At 33.2% G+C, this 27147-nt stretch overlaps 1 protein-coding gene across 1 annotated transcript in view; it reads right to left on the bottom strand.

The window, feature by feature from the left end:
• GRIA4 (glutamate ionotropic receptor AMPA type subunit 4) overlaps window positions 1–27147 on the bottom strand; it is a 509744-nt gene that overhangs the window by 13281 nt on the left and 469316 nt on the right. Inside the window, exon 15 of the mRNA XM_060157932.1 lies at window positions 163–277. Coding sequence (XP_060013915.1) covers window positions 163–277 — 115 coding nt within the window. The remainder of the gene's footprint in view (window positions 1–162; window positions 278–27147) is intronic.

Here is a 27147-nt window from a genome sequence, read left to right as displayed (position 1 = left end):
GTTTGCAAATATTTTTGCTTTGACAGTAATTGCATACTTAAGTTTGTGAAGGGACTTGACTAGCAACTTCAGTGGTATTAGTAGGTCTAAATTATGTCTCCCAGCAGATGCACCTATTACTTTACATACTGTTTACCCGCTTTTGGTGACATTGAGGCTAACCTTGGAGTCACCTCCCCCGCTGCCACATTCTCCTTTGTCGTACCACCATTTGTTTTTCAATTTGTCCAAGAGGCCTTGTTCATTCAGTTTTAAAACTGCGAGGTTAACAGCATTTCTTGAAACGATAAAACATATTTTGTAAGAAACTGCACAGCTGTTAAGATGTTAGAAGGAATGAGGATTTAAGCTCTTTTATAAGCTTCTCCCAGACGCTAAATAAACCTCTCATTTTGTCATCCTGCAGCCCCTTCCACCAGGCAATTGTAGTTTCCTTCAAAGTGTATTAAACCTGTAGCATTTGGTGTTGTTCACTTTCACAGTTCATTTCTTGTCAAGTAACTGACATCAACATCAACCAATTACATGGATTTTTTTTTTTTTTGCAAAACAGTAATAAACTTGAATTTACTAGTAATTGACAAAGAATTGCGTCTTGAATTCCTTTGCCTCTAAGAATGTCAACCGCCCGTAAGAGACAAATGAAAATTCATTCCCAGAAGGAAAAACATAATTGTGTAAACAAATCAGCCACTAATTTTTGTGTACAGATTTTCTGACAACAAAGAGTATGGCTTAATTATTATTCCTTTTATTATTTGTGTTGGTTCAGTTTCCTGGGCTGGAAGTCATAGAATAGTCAAGAGAAATGTAGTAGCAGCTCTCAGGGAGCTTATATTTGAATTTCGTGTTGATTCTTAAAGTCACTAGATGCTATTTAGAAACCAGGATCATATATCCAATTTGACTGTTTAAACTATGTAATTAAACCACAGGAAGTCATGCTGCATTTGATATGGACTTCGCAAACAAACACTAGATTAGATTTCCTCCATGTTTATCTCTTTAGGGGAATAAGGGTAGCACATTCTAATTATTCTCTAAAAGGATTAAAAAAATGTGTCATGGGTTTTGCCTCCCATAAAACAAAGCAACCTCATGTTAATGAGTAGCATTTGAACATTGATTTGCAAGTGAAATATCATTTAGTTGATTAATAAAATGTCACATTTCACCACAAATCAGCCTATTAATGTATTTATTCTTTTAAAATGTTTTTGTAATATTTCAGGTAAATGATGTGCATTTTCCAGTGTTGTAATGGTCTGATCCACTTGGAGAGTAAACATTTCCCATGAGTAAACCACACACTTTGAGAGGATTAACACTTTTTTTTTTTTTTTTTTTTTTTTTTTTGCGGTACGCGGGCCTCTCACTGTTGCGGCCTCTCCCGTTCCGGAGCACAGGCTCCGGACGCTCAGGCTCAGCGGCCACGGCTCACGGGCCCAGCCGCTCCGCGGCATGTGGGATCTTCCCGGACCGGGAAACGAATCCGTGTCCCCTGCATCAGCAGGCGGACTCTCAACCACTGCGCCACCAGGGAAGCGCAGGATTAACACTTTTTAAAAGTTAGACTACCATTTATTAAATGCTAAGTAAATAATTAGCTGTCCCCACATTTCCAAGTAAGTCCCATGTTAGTGGTGTAAAATAATTAATATACTTCCTGAAGTGAACAATACCAAGTTGTCAGTTTAATCACCAAAAGGACCAGACTGAAATCTAGGGATGAACGAATATTCAGTGAAGCTAGAGTCATCTATTTTTTTAAAATGCTGTTGGGAGAAAAGGGTTGTTTTAATTTATTTTACGTCCATAAGAAGCTAAATATATTTGTCTTTCAATGAAGTGAAGCTAACAACTAAAGTTTTCTATTTTGGAGAAAATTAGTTTTATAATCCACTTTAGTCTTAAACATTTCTATTAGATTTTTTTCCAATAAAGTGGTATCCCAATTATTTTATATGTTGGTTTAGACCATTCCTTTGATAAAACTAAAATCATTTCATGAGAGGGTTATTTAACATGGTTACTAGCCATCTAGTATATCTAAAGACAGTTTCTAAAGATAAACATATCTAAAGACAGTTTCACAGCACAATAGAAAACAAAAAAGCAAAATTAAAAAATGGATAAGGAAAAAAAGCTTTATGTTGAGAAAACTGTTTGGAATAAAGCTTTCTACAAAGTTATTCTAAGACATTGTCTTTCTAACAACATCTAATAGGCCATGTAAAAACAGTTCCGTTTCACACTGCTATCCTTATATATGTGTGTGTATGTATCTATATTTGGTTAATATAATATACTTGACCCGTAGGTAAGTCACCGCCCAGTTCACAATCCACATTTTCCTGTGGTCCTTCAATAGAATTCACATAATACTATCACATGTAAAATTTACTTTTACTTAATGAAGTAAAATTTTACTTTAATGAAGGCACTTTGTAATTAATATTTAGAGACAGTCTTTAGGATTTCAAAATTTCTTTGCCTATTAAAAGTGCCTGCTATTTTCTACAATTGTCTGACTAAAGATGTAATTTCTCTATGTAATCAGTTTAAGTCTAAAGGCATCCTTAGATTGCTATTTAAAATGCAGCATAAACCACATCTGTAAGGACTATTTGAACATCTGTTCTATTTTATAGAATGCATCACTTTTACATGTTATTAATAAGAATCATCAACTGACTTTTAAAATATACATAAAGTTACTTTACTCAGTTTTCTAGACTAGTTTAAAAAGTATTTTTTATCCAGGCAAAAAGAAAAAGGAACCCTGAAGGAATAATTACAAGCAAGCCTAAGGAAGTCATAAGGAGTCAGGTAAATAAGGCACATAGACAGCAGATCCTTGCTGCAGCACATTTTACTATTACTTTGGAATTCCCTTCATACATTTCAGACATAGATTTTGAAATCTATGTCAGAAACTCATATTGATGATAAGGATATTCTTGTCCTGATTAAGCATCAGAGAAGCCATAATAGTAATCTGCCAAGCAGATAAAAGAAAGAAGAAAAATACTGTGGGCTATTTTTTACATTAATTATTCCTTTCATTCTATTAAATGCAGCTTTTACAGAATAAACTCAATCGAAATGGATTGCTTTCATTTAAAAATGGAAAGAGAGGAAGAAACAACAATAAGTGATCATATTTTTGCTGGAAGTGTAAATAAACCACATTTGAGAGCCCAGGTATGTTGACAGTGACCTTTTATAGACTGCAATAGGACCCAGGTAACATACTTATTTGCCTTTTCCTTTTATAACTTAGGGGAATCCTAGGTAAGAAAAACCCCACTCCAAATAACTTTTTTCATAGTGGTGAGGTGATGGAGAACTTAATTCAGGCCTGGAACAAAAATGCTCACCTGGACAAATTCCAGGACCTCTGGAAAAATTCCAGGAGTTTTTACTCCTGCAATCATTCAGTTGAGTTTGAGACTATGAAAATCCATCTCTCCTTGCCCTAGCATCTGGGACCCATTTTTGTTAACTAAACAAAAGCTTTAGAATGGAAATTAACAGACCTAAACTTTTTCCATTTATTAATTTTGGGTAAATTAGTGCAAATTAAGATTTTCTTGTTGAAACCATGCTTAATTTAAGCTAAGATATTTATCTCTTACTCTCTATATTTCCGTAAATAATTTATCATTAAATTCTATAGATTTAGATATGCTTTTATGTTTACTTTATGCCTCACTCATTGTATTTACTTCTAGACCATAATTCTTATAGTATAATTTTTTCTGTTGGTGAGATATTAAAGTTTACATCTGATGAAATGTTTACCTATATAAACAGAGAAATTTTTAAAAGTTTGTTTAGTAAAGTATTCTTATGATTTCCTGGATTTGAGAATATTATTGTAAAGGACTGATATACAAGCCTTAGACTTAGTCATTGTTTGCACACAAGATATTCAGGGTATATATAATTTGTAGAATAAATAGTTTCCAATATTATATTTAGTCTGGTTAAAACAAATTCAATTACATTTCACTTAGTAGGTTGAACACTTCATTATTGTCCCTGATATCAATAATATATGGACCTAATGGATTTTATTTGTCTAAACTACTGTGTAATTTTGCTAATGCTTTATTATCCTTATAAAAAAGGATCCATTAATTATATACACATGAGAAAGTCTCTTTAGTTTTAGGCCTGTACTCTTTTAACTTGAGTGTTCTCTTCATACTAAACTCTCTATAAAATTTAAAGATCAGGTGTTAAAATGTCCAGAATATTTACCTGAATGATGCTAGAAAGTTTTTTTGTAGTCCTAATACATTTTAATATATTTTTTAAAAACTGAAAAATTATGTGAATCAACATGCAATTGTGTAAAACACATAAGAAAATCCTTTAAAACCTGCAAAGGATATTGGTAGATAATTTATGCAGGAAGAAGTACAAAATCATATAAAAATAATTCAACCTTACTTGGAATTAAACTAATGTGAATTAAAGAAATGCAAATTCATTTTTTTGCTATTCATATTGGCAAAGATAAAAGTAAGGATAATATTCAATACAGTCAAGGATTTAATGTCCTAATACACTGAAAATAGAATTTAAACCAGGAAAGAAAATAATATGGTTTTGTACAACAAAAACTTAAAAACAATTCTTACCCTTGAAAATTATTGACAATATTGAAAATTATTGATAATAATTCCTCTATGAGGAATCAATCCTAAGAAATTAATCAGTGATGTTGACAGAGTAACATAATAAATGTTATAGTATATTTATATAGCAAAACGCTGAAAGCAATTTATATGCCCAACAGAAAGGGAGAAGTAAGTAGACTTTCGTGTACAGCAGTGGTTTTCAAGCTTGATCTGAGTGTCAGAACCACTTATTACAAATACAGACGCTCAGGGCTAAACTTGCTGTATCAGAATCTTCTGCTGTATCAGAATTAGGGCAGTGTATCTACATTTTCGCAAAGTTCTTGAGGTGTTAGTATTGGTAAGCACCAATAATCCATATGACTGAATGTTTAACAATCATTACGTGACTTTAATGACCAGGGAAATGCTTAATGTTGCGTGAAAAAAAAGAAAAAAATTTGTATATTCATTGTGATCTTAATTTGAGAAAAACATATAATGTTTGTATGTATATATATATATATTAAAATGTTAATGTAAAAAAACTGGTAAGAAATACAACAAATAGCTATCTGTAGGTAGTGGGATTATGATTGATTTGGACTGCATATTGTTCTTTATGCTTCCGCACTCACCCCAAATTTTCTGCAATGAAAAGTGACACTTTAATAATCAGTAAAGAACAAACAAAAACACTCTCTTAATTATTTTATAATATAATGCCTAATAGAATTATTTCATGAAAATCAAAATATATATTCTATTTTGGATCAAGAAAAATTGAGGAAGAATTAGAATTTAGAAGTTATTCTTAAGGATCTCAGAAAAAACATTCATTGTTCTGATAATGTGGTTTGCTTTGGTTCACTTTGTTTTGTGTGTCTAGTCACAGGCTGAATGGAGAAAATGTGATGCATTTGGCTTCTATAAATGTTCTACCTTATTTGAGGGGAACAGGTCAGGAAGAGAGGTATGCGTCTACCCATCAGATAGTATCGGCAGGAGGTTAATGAAACTCTCAGTGGCCTAGAGAGAAGCCTTGCTGTTTCACATGAACTTACATAGACAAGGAGAGTTTTTTCCCTTAGGCCGGATTAAATGAATGTGATTGTGAATAAACTTGAGTCCTGCTACGTGGGTGATTAAAAAAATATAAATATAGCTCTGTTTTTAGAAAAAGAGATTCCATGGCTGGCAGCTTTGTTCTTTTCCAAACAAGTATTAGACACTCTAAGAAAAAAGTCTTTTTCAATGTTTTGCAGTAATTTTTAAAAAGGCAATTAAAACAAATCTTCCATCATATAACATATTCACTCTATCTTTTTTTTGAAATCAAACTAAAATTCCAGACTGGAAAACTCATTTGATTTAAATTTTGTTATGTAGCAGGTAAATATATGCAGAAGTTTTTCTAGGGCTACTCTAATAAGAAAATAGTAATTTCATGAAAAATAAATAATAACTAACTCTGTATAGATTATTCATTCTGATATTTAAATGATGGCCATATTGTCAGTATTGTAACAAGTGTTGCATACATGGAAGTCCATCCCATATACAAGATGAGATAGGTAGACATGAGCAAATATCACATGGGATTTTACTTTTGTGGTTTAATGATGTCCCCCTCCATCCCCTTCCCATCCCCACATAAAGGCAGCTAAAGTAAATTAGCAGGAAAACAGAATTTTCAACAAATCCCGGAACTTTGTATATAGTCAGTTAATAACTAGCTGAGAAAAAGAACTATTTTATCACTCAAGGAAATATAAAAAGTGAATAAAAATCAATAGGCTGTCAAATAATAAGAGATTAACTAAATATATCTGATTTAAGGAAAGGTATTTGCTTTCACAGTTCTACCGTTTATCAGCTGTTTAGGCCTGGAAGACTAATTCTCAGCATTTATCAATGCTCCACTGTTTTCAATTTAACTTGTAGCTATGCTATTAATTTTTTCCCCAAATTATTCCTTCCGGTAAACAAGCACAAGGCTCTTTTTGCTTCATTGGATTTGTGCACTTTTTTCCAAAGGCAGAATTTAGGCTGAGTTGCTCTCCATATATATATACATGCAAACATTTTTAGAAAAGTTATTAAGTTTTCATTCCAGTTTGCTTATGCAATGACAGGTAAGATTTGCATAAAATGGCACTATTGATCAATAATTTAATATCAAAATTCAGAGGGAAATTTTTTTTTTAAGGGGAAAGACAATTCAGACCCAGCAGGATTTATAATGAGCATTTGAAAACCACTTTGATAATGAGGGATTTATTGTCTTTATTTTGGATTTTGGCTGACATATATGCAGTTAAGTTAGTCTATAGAAATGTTTGTATTTCATACTTCAATTGAAACAAAAAGAACTGAACAAATTGAGTTAATACCAGGCTAGATTCCAAGAACTGTCTCTAAATTGTGTTCTTTGGAATTTGCATGACTAATTCCTATTTGAGACCTAGGTCTGAAGAATGTGATGTTTAGAAGGATCACTATGATATTTGTGAGGATATCTGCCAGTAAATTTAGTCAGCACACTAGCTAGAGATTGTGATAAATAAAACATTTAATTGTATTTTTACTGTTGAGTTTTTTTTAAATGTTATATTTACAAATATTTCATGCAGTCTAGTTTCTTGACTTTTGTCAATTTTAGGTCACAGAGTAGAATTTTCTATCCTCCTTTGGTCATGGACTTCTTTTAGAAGTCAATGAAAGCATGGATACTTTCTCAGGAAAAATGCACAAATGTACAAAATCCAGATTGATATACAATTTCAGGGAATTGCTGGGGAACAAAATCTGCCACCCCAAAATATCTCTGGACTTCGTGACTCTTGGTTTAAAATTTGGTAGAGTACTACTTTTGGTTTGTTGATCTTTTTTCTCCCAAGGATGGTCACTGTTTTTCTTTGTCTCTGTCTTTTGTGTCATTTGTTATAAGGAGAAAACCATTGGTCTGATCAAGTTTTCTTTTTGTCTTCTATGCCTTGAGAGTTTAGTTTATATACTAATGAGAAAAATCTCTCTGGTTTCTGCCATCCAAAAGGTCCACATACCAGTGTGCATTTGGCAGCCAGTTAAATAGACTGGGATTCTGAGCAGTCTCTTTGTCCAGCTGTGCCAGCTTTCAGAGGAGTTTTGTCATTAGGGGTCCAGTCCTTAAGGGGCCTTTATCTTCTCAAACTTTCTTAGAATATTTTTAGGAGTGAGCCTTTGGAAGATGGGAACTACATCATCCATGCCCTCACTTCGGGACGCCTCTTGTGTCCGTGGTACCATGGTCTGGAAAGTTACCTCAGGGTCTTTCCGTAAATTGGCTTATTGGTTTGAATCACTATTAAGATCCTACTCATCAATGGCCAGATGATGGATCCTTTGAATTGGAAAAACTTATAAATTGGTCAATTTTTAGAAAACTCTCATCATAAACAGCTATTTTACTGGTACCTATGGAAAGACCAAATTAAAAGGTGGATATAATGATATATAACAGCTAACCTTAAGAACTCTCTTAGTTTTAAAAATAAAAACAAAAAACCTGTTCAGGAAGCCTTATTAAATTTGTGGTCTCCGCTTCCCCTCAATGGGTCTTACAGATGCTAATAAAAACATTAGATTAATTAATAAGAGAATTGAGGAGAAAGAGGCTCTTCCCAACAAGATGGAAATTTTTAAAGGGTTGTTAAAAAATAAAATAAATAAAGCAAATATTGAAAGTGGTAGAATAAAGAGGAATCAGAAAGGGAAGAGTCATGGAACTCATCACAGCAAGATGGAAATCTTTAGATGGTTATTAAGAGTTGGGATAAATAAAATGAACATTGATGGGATCAAAACAAAGGTTTTTAATACAGCACTACCTAGGACTGTGTGAGCCAAAGTGACCCCCTATTGGTGCTCCCCGACAAGGCCACCAAACAAATCTGCTCTAATTACCCCAGTTTGGATAAATTTTAAAAGCTGGTAGGAAAAAATTACACTGAGAAACCTGACCAGCAATTGCTTGGGGCAAGATTTAGGCCAATTAATCAAATCAAAGATTGACAAAAAGGCTTGGGTCCCTTGGCTCAACCCCTTACTGGGGTCCTCAAAGCCTTTTATACAGGAATGAATAAAATGGCTGGGGGAAAAAAAGGAAAAGTTTCTGGGACTCCTTGTAAGACAGACTTGTTGGTCCTAATGGAAACTAAGGTTAAAAGTATAAGAACTGATAGAACTAAGATGAAAGTTTATAAGGAAATTGGTGTATTTGAATGGGCTTTATGTAAGATGGTTGCATCTCTTTTGCCTGATTGCATTGTGGGGATGGACATTTTGTCTTCCCTTGCCTGGTATTGTAAGACAGGGCAGGTAAATCCACCCTTTAGGCAGTGTTAATTGAATATGCTAAAGGAAGCCAATAGGGTTGCCTGATCCCGCATAATATGAGAAGGAAATTGGGGGTTGATATTTAGGGGATAAAAGAACCACTAGTGGAAGATTTTGCCCCTAGAGTGAATTGATATGGGGTGGCCTTGTGCACTCAGAAAGAGGGAATTTATTGAATGCTTTGTGCAGACTTTTTGAAGGCACGATGCCTTGAATCCTAAAGTTCTAGAACATAGAAATCTTTTGGTTTCCATTTTAGTTGGAAATCTTCTCTGTGATATAAAGAAGCAAATTAAAGAAAATGTAGTTGGATGAACAGATCAGCCTTTTGATATTATTTCGGCAGCAGCCCAGTTCTTAGGGGAAATGGAAAGCAACCATCTTTGTCTTGCAAATCTCTACAAAATCAGAAATGTAAATACAGCTCACAATGGCCTGAGACTGAGCCTGGCTGACTCAATCAGATAGAACCTGAAACACCAAAGAAAAAAAAGAGATCTTTTAAAAAGTACAATCTGCTGGAAATGCTCCCTCACACAAAATCTAATCCACAGCCTCCTTAAAGATTTATCAAGGACAAATACAAGTCTTAAAAGTCTTTTCCACATAGTAAAAAGCCTTAGCAATCTGAGCAGATACAAACTTATTCCAATTGTTGTTTATAAACCAGTGAGTTTTGTGTTGTACCTAATTCATGACTAAACTTTTACAATGAAAGCTATGACATCTGTGGTTGTGTCTATGTCTATGTGTGTACATTATAGATATGGTATTTTTGTATCTCTGAATGGTATTAACCAAAATTAATTTGTAAAGAACTCTTTTTAATTGACTTAAAGTAAGCACTTACAAATTAAACATTTCTAAACGTAGCAGAAATGAATCCAAATAGTTTTCAAGTGTACCTGATCTAGGATTAATCTTTAATAAATAAAAGCAAGTTTAAGTTTGTTGGTTTAATTAAACAGGCTTATCTTGAGAGTTATCAGCATTAAATGTAAATTAAACACATTCTACCAGGTTTACCACAAGTTAAATATATTCAGTTATCTCTGTTACAAAATTTGTCACCAAAAAGGATAAATTTTGTATGATAAAATTTTCATAAGTAATTAAATAAATTTAAATAAAACAAGAGTTTTTAGATGAACTCTTTAAGAATAATTATGTTTTATGGCATATCTACTTAAAAGTAATTTCCTTAAATTTTATTGGTAACTTGAAGCTTTAGAGTTTTGCTAAGTTAAATGATGGGAATTCATTGACTGTCTAGATCATTTCTAGAGAAGATAAAATACTGAAATATTAATTGTTAAACAACTCTAAGTCTACTTTTGTCTTCTTATTACAGAAAAACTAAAGATATTGGGTTTATTAGAAACATGTCATGCATCACATTGAAAAAAAATTATGCCATAAGGAAATGTATGTTTTTGGATATTATAAAATGTATTTATAAGTTTTCCAATAAAAAAAATACTGGTATAACAGTTTACAGTTGCTTAGTTTTCAGTAGAAATTAAGGTTTCTAAGGGTTACAAATTCTAATTAATCTATATAAGTAAAACTACTAAAACTAATAAGGAAAACATCTTCATATGTAAGGAGAAAAAGGTATGAGTGGAAATGCTTTTTGTTAAGGAAAAAAAGTAATTTTGTCCTAAAGAGGGGTTAAAAAAAGAGGGAAAGAGTAAAAGAGAAATCACAGGACGAAATCTGAAGGTGAAAAAGGAAGTTATAGAAGATTTGTGGAAAAGGAGCCCTGCGAAGAGTTTTGTGCTTGGTCAGGACTGGTTAAGATTAAAATAAATTTAATTGAGTGAATTAATTTTAATGTTAAAAGTAAGCTGGTGCAAAATTAGAATTTGGTTTTCTCTCTTGTTAGGAAGACAAAGTTTTCTTGGAATATTCATCTACTTTGATAGCAGATTGTAAAATTTCTTACCTTTCAAGTAACCTGTTGTAACTTTCTGTATTTACTTTTGAAATCTTTTATTGTCACTTTGATTAAGTGACACAGTGATCACAGTGACCTATAATCCTATTTGACCAAGTGTTTTAAAACCTTTTGATATCTTTGACAAACTTTCCTAAATCAAAATTCTAAATAAAGTCCTTTTGACCTCTAGCTAACTTTGGGATGTTTCAGAGGGCCCCTGAAAAAGCTCGAAGAGAGATATTAAACTAACAAACATGGTATGTCAAATTACATGGGAAGCATTGTCAAATGAGAAATGATAAACCTTCTTAGGTTATATTGTATGGGTAAATTTTATTAATATAAATGTTCTAGAAGTTATATGAAATTCCTAAAATTCATATATGTCCTGGTATGTTACCATTTTTCTAGTTATTATCTTAAAATGTTGTATGTCACAGAAATAGCCAAATTTCCTTGTCAATCGCATTGCAATCAGATTTTTAATTTGTCTTTTGTCATTTATAGACAGTTATTGTCTTACTAAAATGCTTTTACAAAATGAAGATCTTCAAGATGATTCATAGAAAGGATTTTTGGACAAATATAAGTTTCTGATAACTTGTAGATCATACCACTAAACTAGTAAGAAATTATAGAATTCTAATGAAAAACCTAATGGCTTCATAAAACTGCTAATAAAAGATCAAGGTCAATAAGAATAATTATATGGGACTGAATGAACTGATGAATGTGAGTTATAATTTTTATGACTTTTTGTCTGAAATTATACTGGCTTTTTAATCTTTGCTTTCCAGATAAAAAGAAATATTTCCTCTTATATTAACTATAGCTTATAGCAATTCTGTAAATTATACCTTTGTAAATAGAATTGAAATAACTTTTTCTTCCTACCTTATCCCTCCAGAATTTGGAAACTCTTAGTGAGTATTCTTATTTTCATGACAATATATTTATTTACACATGTTCACTAAGAATCTATTCTCCTTGTATTAGAACACAATTGGAAACATTGGTTATATTACCAAAGCTTTGACTGGAATGTCATCTTTGAGAATATGCATAGAATCAGATATGACCAGACAGCTTTAAGGAACTAAGATTGACTTTATGGAGCCATAACCCCTTTGGAAAAACAGCCTGGTACCTTTCTTACAGGGTTCCCAGCAGCCTTACCAGGTGAGTAAGGAAGGTCATTGCCTGGAAGGCACAAGAACCTCAGGATATTTTCGGGACATCAAGAAGAGAAGAATTCAACCAAATCTATATATATTACAGGTAAATTTGATGTCAAGTCCTTGGCATGGCTTCATGGTATGAGAGGCATTTAAAAGTTCAATCTGGAGATTCCTTTGAATAATTCCAGCAAAGCAGAGTTAAAAGAGATTATATGGTCAATTACTATTTTTGCTGGACTTAGGTAAATAATCAGGCCAAGTTTAATGACACTAAACTTATTTTGCGAACAAAGTAGTCTTAATTTGGTTTCCTTTGATAGAAGTGAGGGTAATTTTTAGAGAAAAAAATGTGTGTTTCAGCAGAAACTATAATCTATATATATAGATCCAGTCCTGCAAACTGGACTTGATCCTGAATTCGTATAGTTTCCTCAAATATTTGGCTACAGCTCTTCAAACTAATGTTTCCAATTTTTCTCCTGCTGCTCCTTTTCATTTGGAATCATTGAGAACTAAAGCTGCCCTTTTCCTGAAGCCCTGCACACTGAAGCTGAACAACTTGTTATAAACTTTAGAGAGATCACCATAATTGCCTATATTTAGACAAACCTCTTGACTGTTGCTGTGTAAGCTTCTTGGAAAGTTTGCCTGAACACCCAATGACATCACTGAAGACATTTCAAACTGTAAAAGATGCTTTGACCCTGATATCTAGAAATCTTGATTGGTAGCTCTCAGGACTCAGACACTGGGTTTAGAATTTGCTCCAATAATTAACCTTTGTTTTTCTTTTGTCTCCCCACAAATACCTCTTATTAAATATCTGATTGCTTGCACCCTATAGGCCTAACTTTGAGAGCCTACCTGCATCACAGCCTCCTGAAATGAACTGACTTATCGTCAGGACTATGAGACTGATTGGATAAGATATAAAGCAATATATCTATTCAACTTCTGGACTGTGAAACTTCTCGAAGTTTCAAAGGTGAGACTGTAGGGGAACAAAATCTGCCACCCCAAAATATATCTGGCATGTGAATTATTTCAAGCTGAAAACAATCAAGGCCCAAAAGACTCAGGAAGAAACTTTGACCTTCTTGCTAACTGCCTTAAGAATTTAGATAGAGGGCCTGTTATAGGAATAGAGCTATCACCAGAGAAATCTGCAAAGAATATGGACCAGGTGTGGTGGGGGTATCCTTAGAGATCAGAGGCCACTCAGTGTACCACTGTCTCCACATGACCCAAGCATTTGTTTGCTAAATATTTGCTTTTCCATCTCTATGTGAATTGTCTTCCTCCCCCTTTGAGGTCCCAAACGACTACCTCCAACATCCTCTTTTGTCTTTAGCTGAAGATTGTTTTTAAGGTGAGGGCTTGGGCCATTTTGGCAAGTTAGTCAGTTTTCCTGGGTCTCTCCCATGTATACATGTTATTAATCTTTTGTTTGATTTTTCTCCTGTTAATTTGTCTCATATCAATTTAATTCTTAGACCAGCCAGGGTAGAGGAAGGGTATCTAACCCTCTCTGACAATTCTAATAAATCTATTTTTAAATTAATTAATGACGATTTTCATGTATGCCTATTAAAGGTAAGAGAAGTAAAAATATTTCTATGACCCATGGTGGCTCCAGAATTTTAATAGAGAAGAGGTTTTTAGTTTTGTTTTTTTTTTTGCGGTACGTGGGCCTCTCACTGTTGTGGCCTCTCCCGTTGCGGAGCACAGGCTCTGGATGCACAGGCTCAGCAGCCATGGCTCGTGGGCCCAGCCACTCCATGGCATGTGGGATCTGCCCGGACTGGGGCACGAACCCGCGTCCCCTGCATCAGCAGGCGGACTCTCAACCACTGCATCACCAGGGAAACCCAAGAGAAGAGGTTTTAAGACTGTGATTTGGCAAGAAAGAATTTCCAAGGTATTAACTCAATTTGTGATCATTCTGCAAGCACATCATATATGGGTTTTTTTAAAGGACTGTCTGTTAAATCAATAAAAATTAAAAAAAAACTGTCAAAAGATATTATTTACCCTTACATAGTATTTAGAAAATATAAATTAATCATATTAAATAATTTAAATTTTATTTTATTTGTGGTGGCCTTTGAGTGTGCTATTTGAGATTATATGGGATAAAGTCCCTGCCCTAAGCCACCCCATTATCATTATCTGTTATCAAATTGTACAAAAGGGCTTTATTTCAAGGTGAAGTCACAACTACCAAGATTGTGAAGTGCTTCAAGTTATCTCTAGATATCATTCACTATTTAAGTTGTGATTATCATCATTCTAAAATAAAATTTAAAAAATACTAGGCCTTTCACAAAGATGCTTTGTCTGGACTGTCATTTGCTGTGTGCACTCTGCCCCATCCCTGACTTTAGATTCTTTCATCTCCTAGACCATTCTCCTTATTCTTTTTATACAATTTCCAGAATTCTAAACCATTCCATGAACCATGACCATGTTTCCTTTTTCCATCCTTTGCTGAGTCTTAAAAATGTCCATCGATTGCTTTAAAGAACTAGAATCCTACAATATTTGAGTCAAAATGTGGTTTAGAGGTTGTCTCCAACGTTCTCATTTTACAGATGTGGTCACTGAGGTCTAATGAAAGTTAGGTGACTTGCTCAACAAAGCCCAGCTGGGACACAGGTCTTCTGCCTTCTAGTCCAGTGCTCTTTTCTACAGTACTATGATATCTTTGTTCCTGTCTTCCTTTCTTGTGTAGTTAAACTATTTGCTCATTCCTCCTATGGCTATCTAAGGAAACTTTTCTTTTTCCTGAAAAGTTTTTCAGGGTTGGTAGGGGTTACCCCTTGATTAAGCTTTGACTCATATTCCCTGCACTAGGAAGGTGGTACCTCCTGTTCTCTCTGGCTAAATACTCCTTGAGCTGAGATAAATCTTCAAAGGTAAGTGATCTTGTCAACTGAATTGATCCTTCCCAAATATCCAAGAAGGAAGTATAGTAGATGACTTCCTTTAAAAAACAGTACTAAAAGCCTAAATGATGACTTGATTTCATTAGATGGTAACATTTATTTTCTCTCATGGTTAAAATAAGATAGGTTTATTTTGATACATACAAGGTTCTTAATGATTTAAGTGATAATCGTTTAGGATACCTAATCTTGGATCTCCAAGAACAGTATCATAATAAAGCTTCAGTATAGTGAATTAGAAGGTCACAGAAACTCAATCTCATCTTTGAATTCTCATTTCCCCTCCTTTCCTATAGCCAATTATCCATTAAGAACTGTTTTTCTGAAAAGTGTCTCTTAAATTTGTATTTTCATTTCTATTACACTGGCATCGCCTTATCAAAGTCTTTATCACCTGAGACAAGATCCACTGACTCTCGATCCATTCTCAGATCCTCAGAGTCAGAATAACCTTGTTTCTCTGCTTGTTTGTAGTGCTTTGTCAAAAACCTTCAGTGATTCCCGATTGCCTCCAAGATACTATTCTATTCTAGTTTTTCTGGTATTCAAGGCTTCCCAACAATTCAGTTTATATATATCTTTAAAATATAATTTCATTATATTTTGTTGAGCTAGACTCTGTCAAGTTCTCTGTATTCTCACTGAATCCTCATTGAATCCACATGGTTAGTAAATGGCAAAGATGGAAATAAAACCTGGGTCTGTCTAACACAGTAGCCCAGCCTCTTAACACCCCTAGTTTCCCAAACAGAACTTCTCTGCCTCCAGCCAGTCTTGTTTCCTTATAGTCCCAAATATGTTTTATGCAGAATCAATTCCAGTCTCACGATAGAAAGTTTACCAGGAATTCCTTTTTTTTTTCTCTTAGCTTTTCTAAATTCTTATCATTTTCCAGTAATCACTCATTGACTTATTCATTCAATTAATATTTATCAACTATTACATCCGAACCTATTTTATCAGGTCTTTCCCAAATATTCTAGATTCTAATTATCTCTTGCTTCTTTAAATTATCTATTTATTTTCAGGAGCACTCACATTTGCTCTGAGTCATACATTCCTTTACAATGTTAGCTGTACCATTTTTTCTCCTTCTTGGAGGACAGCAGCTGTGTCTTATGGTACTTTATACCATTCTCAGTCCTAATGCAGGGCAAGAAATATAGTAGGCATTCAATAACTAAATGCAGAATTGATATCTCAGTGAGTTAACTTAAGGTGCTACTTTTCAAGCAACCTACTAAAATGAGAGTATAGTGTGTTAGACAACAAAAGAGAATCAACCATGGAACCTAATGAATTTTGGGAAGACCTGGTATGAAGAGTGTTTTAAAACACACAAAAAAATAAAATAAAACAAAATAAAGCAAAAGACTTCAAAACTGTCTTTTAAATATTGGCAAGGAGGACATAAAAAATTACTGACACTAGCCGTCTTAATGAATAAGGGCAAGCAATTCTGTCCATTGTATAAACAAAATAATCTAAGAAGGTATTCCATATTATAGATAGTTAAAGAGATCACCAGCTCAGTTTGTGTAGCCAAAGAATACTAAAAGATAAAATCATATACAAGTTTGTTTGTGAATATCAAGGGAAATCTGATACTTCCAACTAAACCCAAAGACAAAAATCACAGATACTGGCAATTTTATAGATCAGTTTTAGTCTATTTTAGTGTAGCAAATAAAACATACTACCTTTAGAAATTTTTTTACTGCTTAGGACAATATAATTCAGCACATTTTAGAAATTAAAAATTTCATTTATCATAAACAGATTTTAAATGTCAACTGTATTTGTTTTAACTTAAGATTTATTTTATTGTATATATAAATAATGTACTTAATTCACTAAATACATCTACTTAACCTTTATATACAAATACTTTAAATTTCCTATCAAGTTCTTGAGAGAAAATATTAAAGTTTTAATTTTTCTCTTTCATTTAAGGTTGCAGGTTCATTAGTAATAGAATAGTCTTTAAATATAACTCAAAATACATAACTTAAAATGTCTTTTAATTGATCTTGTTTCATCTACCTTAACTTTTGGGTTGGATTTTGGTTAGGTGGGAGAATGGCACAAACAGAAAAAGGAAATTGATTGATAAAAATAGGTCTTAGAGAAATAGAGATTATAAGCTAATGGGATCTTGAAAGGAAGCTATCTGAACTTGCCATACAAACTAGGAGAGCATGTGACTTTTCTGTTATTCTCTGACAATAGCTGAAGACTAAGAATTCTAAATATTTGTCTATAAATATTTTAAGTTTATGCCATTCTAAGTGAAACATAAAGCTCTTATCTTTGACAGCAACAGGGCTCATAATCATATTTCAAACAGAAACATATTCTCTCATTTATTTTTATTAAAATTTAAATAGGAAAAAACGACAAAAAGTTTAAATTATTAAGTCTCGCCTACAGTTGTTCCTATTGGGGTTAATACTAGAACATATCACACAGTCTTTTAGCTATTAGCTCCTCATCAGGTTGGATACTTTTTAAACTACCAGTTTGGGCACTTTCATTAATTATTTTTAATATATTTAATAAATGGAATGCAGTTAATATGAGATCAATACTTTTCACTTTACTGAGTGACTAAACAAGAAAAAATGATGTTTTATCTCAATTTCAGGTTATCCAAAAGAACTTGAAGTCACTGCAGAACCACCAAACAATTCTTTCTTGGAATTAGATTACCATGATATATTTCAGAAGAATTCAAAGTACACAACAGATCTGCCTGACATAACTAATATCTGTGTGGGTGTCCAATTTTAACATATAAATAGCCCACTAAAAATATTATGACTTTTTTTTTCTTTGCTTAGGAATGAATAATGTGCCTCCAATATAGCCTATACCTTTCACTAAAGGAGTCAGTCATTGAGAAACTCGAAGTTAGTTTCTATTAGGTTTCTGGATTTGGTGACCATTGCAATATCATTATCTACATAAATAGTATACGTTGGCATTAAAATCAAATTTCTAGTTCGTATGTGTGCTCTCATGTATGTTCCTAATCACATGACTACCATGGCTCTTACTCAGAAGATAGCAATCTCTAACAAAAATATATCCTGCTGAAATGAATTTCTTTCATTAAAAACCCCAACAATCCAATTTTAAGATAACGCCAAGATTCTAAACACATTTGTAACAAAGCAAAAACTGTGTTTCTGTAAGATGATGATTATTTACTGACAACTCATTGCCTGAATTCTCATTCTTTTGGCACATTTCTTCTCCTTCCTAAAATTTCCTTCTTCTTGATCCCCAACTGTCTCAGTTACATGATCCTAAAGCTTTCCTAAAATCCGTTTGAGTCACATTAAGATGTAGCCTCCTTGGAGAGCAACAATAACAAAAAGCTATTGCTGGATAGAATCTGGAAGCTGATCCCTCCATAATCCATATGATTTCTTCAAATATCTCAAATTCTGGATGCTTTGTAAATTCTCTCACTTGTTTCCACTTTGGATTTCTCCCCTATGGAAGGACCAATTTGAAATAGAGTACCAAAGGCAGGGAATACTGATGATGTTCATTGACAACAACGTAAAACGTGAGAGGTAACACTGGAAACCATTAAAGAAAATGTAAAAGGCCTGGGAAGTGCTTCTATAAGCATGGAGAAGTACTGCTCAAGACAATATTACCTCCCTTTCATCTTATTTTTCTAACCACAGTTTTCATAGGGTATCTTAAAAATTTCATTAATCCTATACTACTTCACATCAAAAGTCTAACTGACCATATTTCAAATTATGTATCATTTAAATTATATCAGCTGCTTATTTTAATAAAATTTTTTCTTAATGATATATTTTCTATAGAAACACTTTGGATTTTACTTTTAATATTTTTGTAACCTCATTATCCATTATGGTTTGATTGTCAGTTACTATCCATATTTTACATGTAGTGAAATTAACAACTGATGACAATTTCCTAAGGCCTATGTAAAAATCTAATCCTTAATGGAAAACTGGCACTGATATTTAATGATGATGGAAAACCTTTACATATAACTGATAAGACTTGTGTGAAGGTTTTTATTTTTTTCCTATTTCATTTGTAAGTGGATATTCAAATAACTATTATGCATAGGTGGCAAGCTGCTTTCCTAATCCTGTTGGGTTAAAAAATATAAATGTATAAAGAAAAAGGGATTAAAAATAGGTGGGGGAGGGGTTTCCTTCAAATAAATGGAACCCATTCTTTTGAAAGAAAACTCCCCTCTTACCTTGGTCCTGGAGCTGGTTAGTTCTCCTCTGTCCTCCTCCTAGGGGAGAAATACCCAAAGTTAAACAATAATAGAACATGGTCTTGTATTAAAGTCAAGTTCAGTTCTGGTTGATCCCTTCCTCAGGTCTCACAAGACACTACCAACTATCTGATATACTGGGGCATTCATTGAATTGAACTTAAAATACATTTAAAGATTAAGCCAAAGGGGAATGAACATTAGCTGTGTAAGGGAGACAAAACTGTCTGCTCTTTAGTCAGTCTATTTTATTAGAGCTTCAATAAGCTGAAGACTGACTTAGAGCAGAGTAATTTATGGAAGGGCATTGATTGGGTAATTTTCATCAGCTGGAGTGAATCATGAAGGGTGTACCATGGGGAGTACCTAAAGTTCCCCAAGTAGAGAGAGGCATGCTGTGATGTTTCAATGCATTTCCCTGATGTTCTTCATGTCTTTTGAGGGTAAAATGATAGTGCTACAAGCAACACCATGTTTGAAGCAGTACTAAATCTAGTATGAACAAGAATTATTGTGAAAGTGAAAAAAAACCCTAATAGCTCATTAGATGGAAACATTTGGAAAAAGTCTGAGACATGGATATGATCAGAAACTATGTGCTTTAGTTTTTTCAAAACAGGGAATCATAGGTTAGATAAAGAGGGGATTTTTTTTTTTCTCAATGTGTCTCTAACTAGTACTCTCAGTGTCTTTGGAGAGAAACACGGCGGCATAGTGAAACAAGCATGGATTTTGGAATTATATAATAATGGGCTCCTATTCCAGTTCTGTCATTTCTCAGCTCTTTGACTTGAATTTCAGCAACATCATCTGTCCACATGAAGATAGTAGAACCAATGTCAAGGGGTTGTGGGGGAAAATATATTCATATACATGTGCTTGGTATGTAGTACAGTAGTTATTAAATTTTATTTCCTTTTTATTTATATGGTCTCTGATATGGAATATAGTTGATTTACAATGTTGTGTTAGTTTCTGCAGTACAGCAAAGTAAGTTTGTTATACATGATATGGTCTTTTCTTACTTGAATGACTTTATCTCTTTAGAGACCAATGTCTAATTAACTGACCTTAGCATCAATTCCTATATACCCCTTGGCGTAATTTCAGAGATAGTGACCAGCTCCCATAAAAAAAAAAAAAATCAAATACCAGACAATTGATTGAATTCTGTGAGACATGGAGGAAAGTGGAGACCAAGAATGAGCCTGAACCCATACAAGATCATGTGCTATTGTTATTTAACTTTGGGTAACTTATTAAAATTCTTTATCAAGTAAAATGACATCAAGTGAGAAAATGGATGTACTTTTGGAACGTCAGGTTGTCACAGTATATCCCAGAGACGTCAAAATGAAGGATGCTGTAGTCATTACTCAAATGGCTATTATGAAAATGTGCAGGGAAAAAACACTGTATGGCAGATTCTATATTATACATCTATTACTGTTACCATTTATTTAATGTTGGATTCATCCTATGAACTTTAATCACTTTAACGTTACATGATATAAATATGGCACAATAAAACTCCTCCAACTACAAATATACATGTTTTTTCTCATGTTCTTCCTTGGAAACTTTAACTTCATATATTTAATGAATATTCTAAGAATGGCTATTTTGACAAACAAGCCTTTATCCACTATACTCTATAAATTCTAAAGAATATATACAGAAATAGAGACTTTCCTTTTTTTCTGAAACAGATATATTCAAAAATCATAAAGCTGTGCTATAAATAGAAAAAAAGAGTAAATTATATTTTATGAAACACCTACTTCATCCATGGAACCCACTTATCTGATAGAGTTTTTGATGGAATTATCTTTATATTCTGAAATGATCTGAGAATCTATGAATAAGAACAACTGTAGGTACACTGCCAGGCTTGGTTGCAATTACAGTGGCTATACAGTCTTCATGCTTCAGGGCATAAACTGATTGCTATTTATAATGAAGGGAAAAATAAAAAAGAAATTAAGTAGTACTAAAGTTGTTGGAGCTATTATGGTGCTCTTAAAAATCAACCCTCTCAAGTATTACATATTGAACCACCACGGGATACCACATTTCATAGATCAATTTTTATCATATCTAGATATGGATATATATGTTTTATTCTTAAAAAAACAAAGTAAGTCCTTCTACATGTATGTGTATCACCTTAGCTGTTTTATTCCCACTTTAATATAATCCAAAGAATTTTGTCAGATTTGTACGTTGCCAAAAATTTGATGTCAGTATATAATTTTAAATCTCTCTCTATATAAATATAAAAGAATTGTGTCTATCTCTAGCTCTGTGGTTCTCTCAGAGAAGTTCTTTCCTTAAATACTTTTCCATTTCACAATGTAGACAGACTATGATAAAAGCAGCTATTTACTTAATTAGTGACTTACTTAATTCCAAAACCTGATGAGTTTCTATTGATGTTCTGGGGATGAATTTTCCCCCAGTGTTATTAGGTGTCCACAACTTCAAAGAGGTATAAGAGAATTCTTTGGTTGTTTTGCTAAAGACAGTTCAGGGCATGACTCAGAATCTCAGACTCTCAAATTGAGAAGGGAATTTTGATGTCACTGTCACAGTACTCTCTAAGAGATGTGAGAATCCCTTCTATTTCTGTTTGAACAACTCTGATGTCGAGAATCATAGCCAATTTCTCCCCATTTTTTGGACCAGTTTTAATTGTTGTAAAATCTTTCTTTGTGTTGACCCAAAATCTACCTCTGTGTAATTTCCTTAACTTATCAAGAGTTTATTTAGTTTTTAATATTAATTAGACTTTATAGTTTCTTGAGCTCTTATATGGCTATTTGCAATATGCCTTGAAATTATCAGTGTTGCTGAAACTGCAGCATGGAATAATCATAGAACCTGTTCAGTAAGTTTTCAAAGTAAACTATATTTATATTAATAAGTTTTTTTTCTTTTTTTGTTCTTTTCCTATAAGAGCACTGGAGAGAGTCAGAAGATCTCCGTTCCAATCTCAGCTGTGTGAGACTGTGGGCAAGTCACGTAACGTCTCTAATTTATAATGTCTTCCTCTGTAACAAAATGACATCATAAAAGGGTTAAAAGGAGCAAGTAAAAAATATATATATGTGGAAGTGGTTTGAAAGCTATAATGCTGTACTGCTACTATTATTGTTTCACTTTAGAAATACATTGCTCAGCAATTTTTAGAGCTCTATGTTAAGCTAAATTTAAACATTATGTCTTAAAAGTGAACAAATTAAAAAGCACATTAATTAAATAATAGATTAACTGATTCTTTGCATTATATGATATTATCATTGCTATATCATTTCATAGTAAATAATTCTTTTTTTTAGTCTATGACCTTCATTTTTACTCTGGAAGACAATCAGGTCAGTTTTTCTTGGATCCCATTTACTTCTATTTACCTCTGATTAGCCTAGCCTCAAATATAAGCCAAAAGTTAGGGCATTGATTTAGGGTTCTGGATACTTGGTTTAATTTTAAGTTTTTTATTTCACATTCTTTTTATCTTTTAAATTTACTTTTCATGCTAAAGATGTTAGCAACTTAGAGCAGCTGTACTTATTGATAATACTTTTTTTGTGATCCTAGTTGCAAATTCCTGAAAAGAGGGGAAACTAGGGACCGGGTGTCTGATGATGTCTTCTCTTAGTTACTAACAGGATTCTGGCCTGTTACTATATCTAAAAGGATGTTCAGAAGTTGCAAATCTGTCAGCTCCAAATATGAAACAACTAGGCTTCTATAATAGCAGAGGCCTTGCAGGTAGTTCTTGACAGTTTTTATATAATCTTTTGTGTAGTGAAGCAACAATGGAGAGGGTCCATATACTCTTATGTTGTCTTTGAAAGTGAGTTGCTTGTGTCACATTTGTTTGATTGACTCCAATTTGATTTTTATTTTGGCAAACTCCCAAATAGTTAACACTTAGAGAAAACAGATTGAATTTTTAACATTTCTGTAAAAAATATTTGTGTATTAATTTCTTCATTGAGTACCCTAGAGAAAAAGTTAAGATAAATAAAATCTAGATTATTTCAATATGATGTCATGACTTTGTTTGGTCAATAGTATTTACAGTGATAGATTTCTTCCATATTTTGGTATTGTATACTTTGAAAGGCAGAATTAATGCTAAGAAAATTTTTATGCCTTTAATGATTCTTTCATTGTTGAGTTGTGTGACAGTAAAGAAACATATTGAAATGGCTTTACGAAGTTTCTGAAAGTGTATTTCATTCTGTGAATGAGTCCTAACAATGAATTTTAGGTTTTCAGAAAGTTTGGAATCTGTCCATTTAAAATAAACTACTTTTAATCATGAAAAAGCTATTCCTGGTATTAAGGAGGATAAACAATATATTCACAGTATTTCTAACTTCTGTTTTTATGATTATTATTTTTAAAATGTTCTCATAATCAATATAATGCCCATTTCTGAGAAGGCTTGTGGCCAGGCTAGGTATTTTAAAAACTCGAATGGTGACTTTTCTATTCAGGTGTTGCCAGGTGTGTATGACTATGTTTGTGGCAAAGCTATTTCAAATGTATGTTATTTCATTCTGAAAACAAGAATTATAGGACTGATTTTTGGGGAGAAATAAATATTTAAATAAATGACCTACAGTTTCTTATCCCTACTTAAATTAAAGCAGAATATAATTCTAAACTAGGGTCTTTACTATTTCCCAGTTCATTCCAAATGACTGCCAAACTATTCTATCTTCCTTCTCTTAAATATGAATAATAAACCAGCCCCATCTTGGCTGATATTGTCTTGGCCAAACAGACCCCTTTTCACTTGCTTTGTTGTTCCTTTGTGTCCCCTTTATAACCTGAGCGCTAGCACTGCAATTGCTTCTGGAAACCAATCCTTGTAGTGAGATGATGTGTAAAGATGAGTGACATAATATGGAACCTGTCAAACTATTAGACATATATCAAGAGGAAACACTTAAATACACTACTAATATAGGGATAAGTTCATCTACAGCACGTTTATTACATATCAGATTATGAACTTTATCCTTAGATACAACTATATGTTTCCTAAATACACGTGGCATGGGTAGGTCAAGGCTGCTTGACTTGGTTGGCTATAGGTTCTACACTCACATTAGTTGTGTGTTGCAACTGAATTAACTTGAATTTTATAGGATATAGATATTCTTTTGGGGGATTCTTTACACTTAATATATTTGTTTATAAGACAATTGTGTGGGACTAAAGAACAACAGCTTGGAATTCTGGCTTTTCACAGAACTGTCAAAATTGAGATCTAAACTTAGATCTCTTGTCAAATCAGGTTGTGAAGGCTTAAACTGTTAAACTTCTTTTGTAGCAGTTTTATCTTATTAAATGTAATCCTCTTTGAAGTGGTATAAACTAAAACAGCCACAAATTATCCACGTTTCTCAGGCAAGTTACTAAAATATAGCTTCTAAGTGTAATGGAGAGGAGGCATATACAGGTAAACACTGAATTTAAACTTTCAGATGGTGTTACCTACGGCAGCCACAAAACATCCCCAGAATGAACAACTTGAAAACTCTCTGGTAAATTCTCAGGTGGAACCCAGCAACCATCTGTTGAATAAATTGGCAAATGAATGAAGGCAAATCATATTGGCATTTTTTTCTTTTTACAAGCAGGGAGAATGGAAAATGTATAATACTTGGTGATCTTAAAGAAATGCAGAAAAATGCAGGATTTTTTTCCTTTTCATGGGGAGCTGTAAATTTAATCATCTTTTGACTGCAGGAAAGAGCTAAATGAAAAATCTAAAATTTCAAATGGCAATAGAAAGTGTTATGTTTCCTACTGTACTCAGTATCTAGCAAGAGAAAGATGGGATGCATGAATTCTAAAGGGGATTATTTTCCCCTGGGACACATTTAGCATTGATACCTTTACCATGTGACATCTCAGTTTGTGAATGTAAAATACTTGGTACCCACATCTCTAATAGCAAACTGAGTAAGTGTTTAAGCATATCACAACCAGGGGGATTTGCATGTGTTTGTGTGCGTTTATGCTGAGAGGTGCAAATGATTTTTGTATGAGTGTGTTTTCTAATCCCTAGGCCAACAGACTATGTTCCAAAACATAATGGGATCACAAAAACTAAGTTCAAAAACTAAGTTATCTGTAGCATCTTTTAATATGGCACCTAATAAAATGAGGGATATTCATAAATGAAAACATATCTCTCCCTTTCCATAATAGTTAAAAATAAACCCATACTTGTGTACTAATCTGCTGCAACTCGTTTCCAGAAAATAAGTTAAAAGTATATTTACTTGAGGCCAAGTGCTGCTAAGTAATATTAAGTACTCACTTTAAATTTCTGTACTTTTAAGTTTTACTAGTGTCTACATTAAGTGCTAACAATTGACTTGTTACTAATACCAAAAACAGACTACAACTTTAGTGTCACACACAGCATCCAGCAAATTCCTTCTTTCTAAACTTTCCAAGTATACCTGAACTTATGACTAAATATATCTCAGAAATTTTATGTAGGAAAGTGGTTCCTTCAAGATAATATATTTTTCACACATGAATTTGAATATTAAATTTAATACATCTGCCCTAAAAAAATACTCCCAAGTTGAAGAAACATAATTTGGCCTACAGAGAACTCTACTTACCCTGATACAGATTTAGACTTGAGACAAGTGTCTTATGAGGTCAGTGATTGTGTTAAATACCGAAATAAAAAGTCCAATGAAGATGTGCTATTCTAATTCCCATTCTTAGTACTTCCTCTCCTCTGCCATGATATTGCTGTGGGGGCTCTGAGTTGCCTGTTGTAAACTAAGCATGATGTGCCTGGTTTCAAAGGAGCAGCTCCTGTTGCCACAGGTTCCTGTAACTGGGCATCAGCAAGTCCAAATGGGCCTCACTTTTCCCCAGATTTCAACCACTGATCAAGTTCTTTTGGAACTGCTTTCTCTTGAAAGACCTTTTTTTTTTTTAACGACAGATCATTTGTCTTATATTAGGCACAGTTCCACAAATATCTTTAGAGAAGGCAAAATTTGAATGGGAATTATCCCTATTGAATAATAAAAGTATAGGAGACTAGCTTTTTTCTTTTTTAGTTTTATTTTTAAATTTTTGGCTGTGCCACGGCTTGTGGGAACTTAGTTCCCCGACCAGGAATCAAACCCGGGACCATAGCAGAGAAAGTGCTGAGCCCTAAACACTGGACTGCCATGGAATCCCCAGGACACTAGTTTTTTTAATGTGGCTTCAAACATTAGGGTCAAGCATAAAAATCTTTACAAAGGCCAGGAAAATTCTGAAGATATGATCCACTTCTTTGTTTCCTGGAAGTACTTGAAGATACTAGATACCATGAATATTTTTAAAAGGGGTATTTCTCATTTAACAACTATTTAATAGTCAGTAAATCTGTATTAAATAAATTATGATTTACTCTAAACAATCTTTATCAGTTTACTTATTGCATGGTAAAGTTGAGAGTCTAGAAACTAGTGTAATATAGATAATACACTAAAGAAACTACTTTTTGATAGTAAAGTATACAACTTTCCTAGATAATAAATACTATAGTATAGTATGTATCTATACTAAAGTTGCATAGTAAAGTTGATAGTATAGTCAAAATACACTTCCTCTTTCATCTAAACTTTACATCACATTGCTATGCCATCTAGAGTGTCTATTTTAAAACAACCTTTAAAAATTTCTCAACCAGTGAAGGCTTTTACAAGAGTTTTGGATTGCCAAGGGTACTGGAGAAGGGATGAGAAGGAAGTTCATGTAGAATAAA

The sequence above is a fragment of the Lagenorhynchus albirostris genome, chromosome 9, assembly GCF_949774975.1.
Source record: "Lagenorhynchus albirostris chromosome 9, mLagAlb1.1, whole genome shotgun sequence".
NCBI classification, from domain to species: domain Eukaryota; kingdom Metazoa; phylum Chordata; class Mammalia; order Artiodactyla; family Delphinidae; genus Lagenorhynchus; species Lagenorhynchus albirostris.
This window is presented reverse-complemented; position numbering and strand designations above follow the sequence as displayed.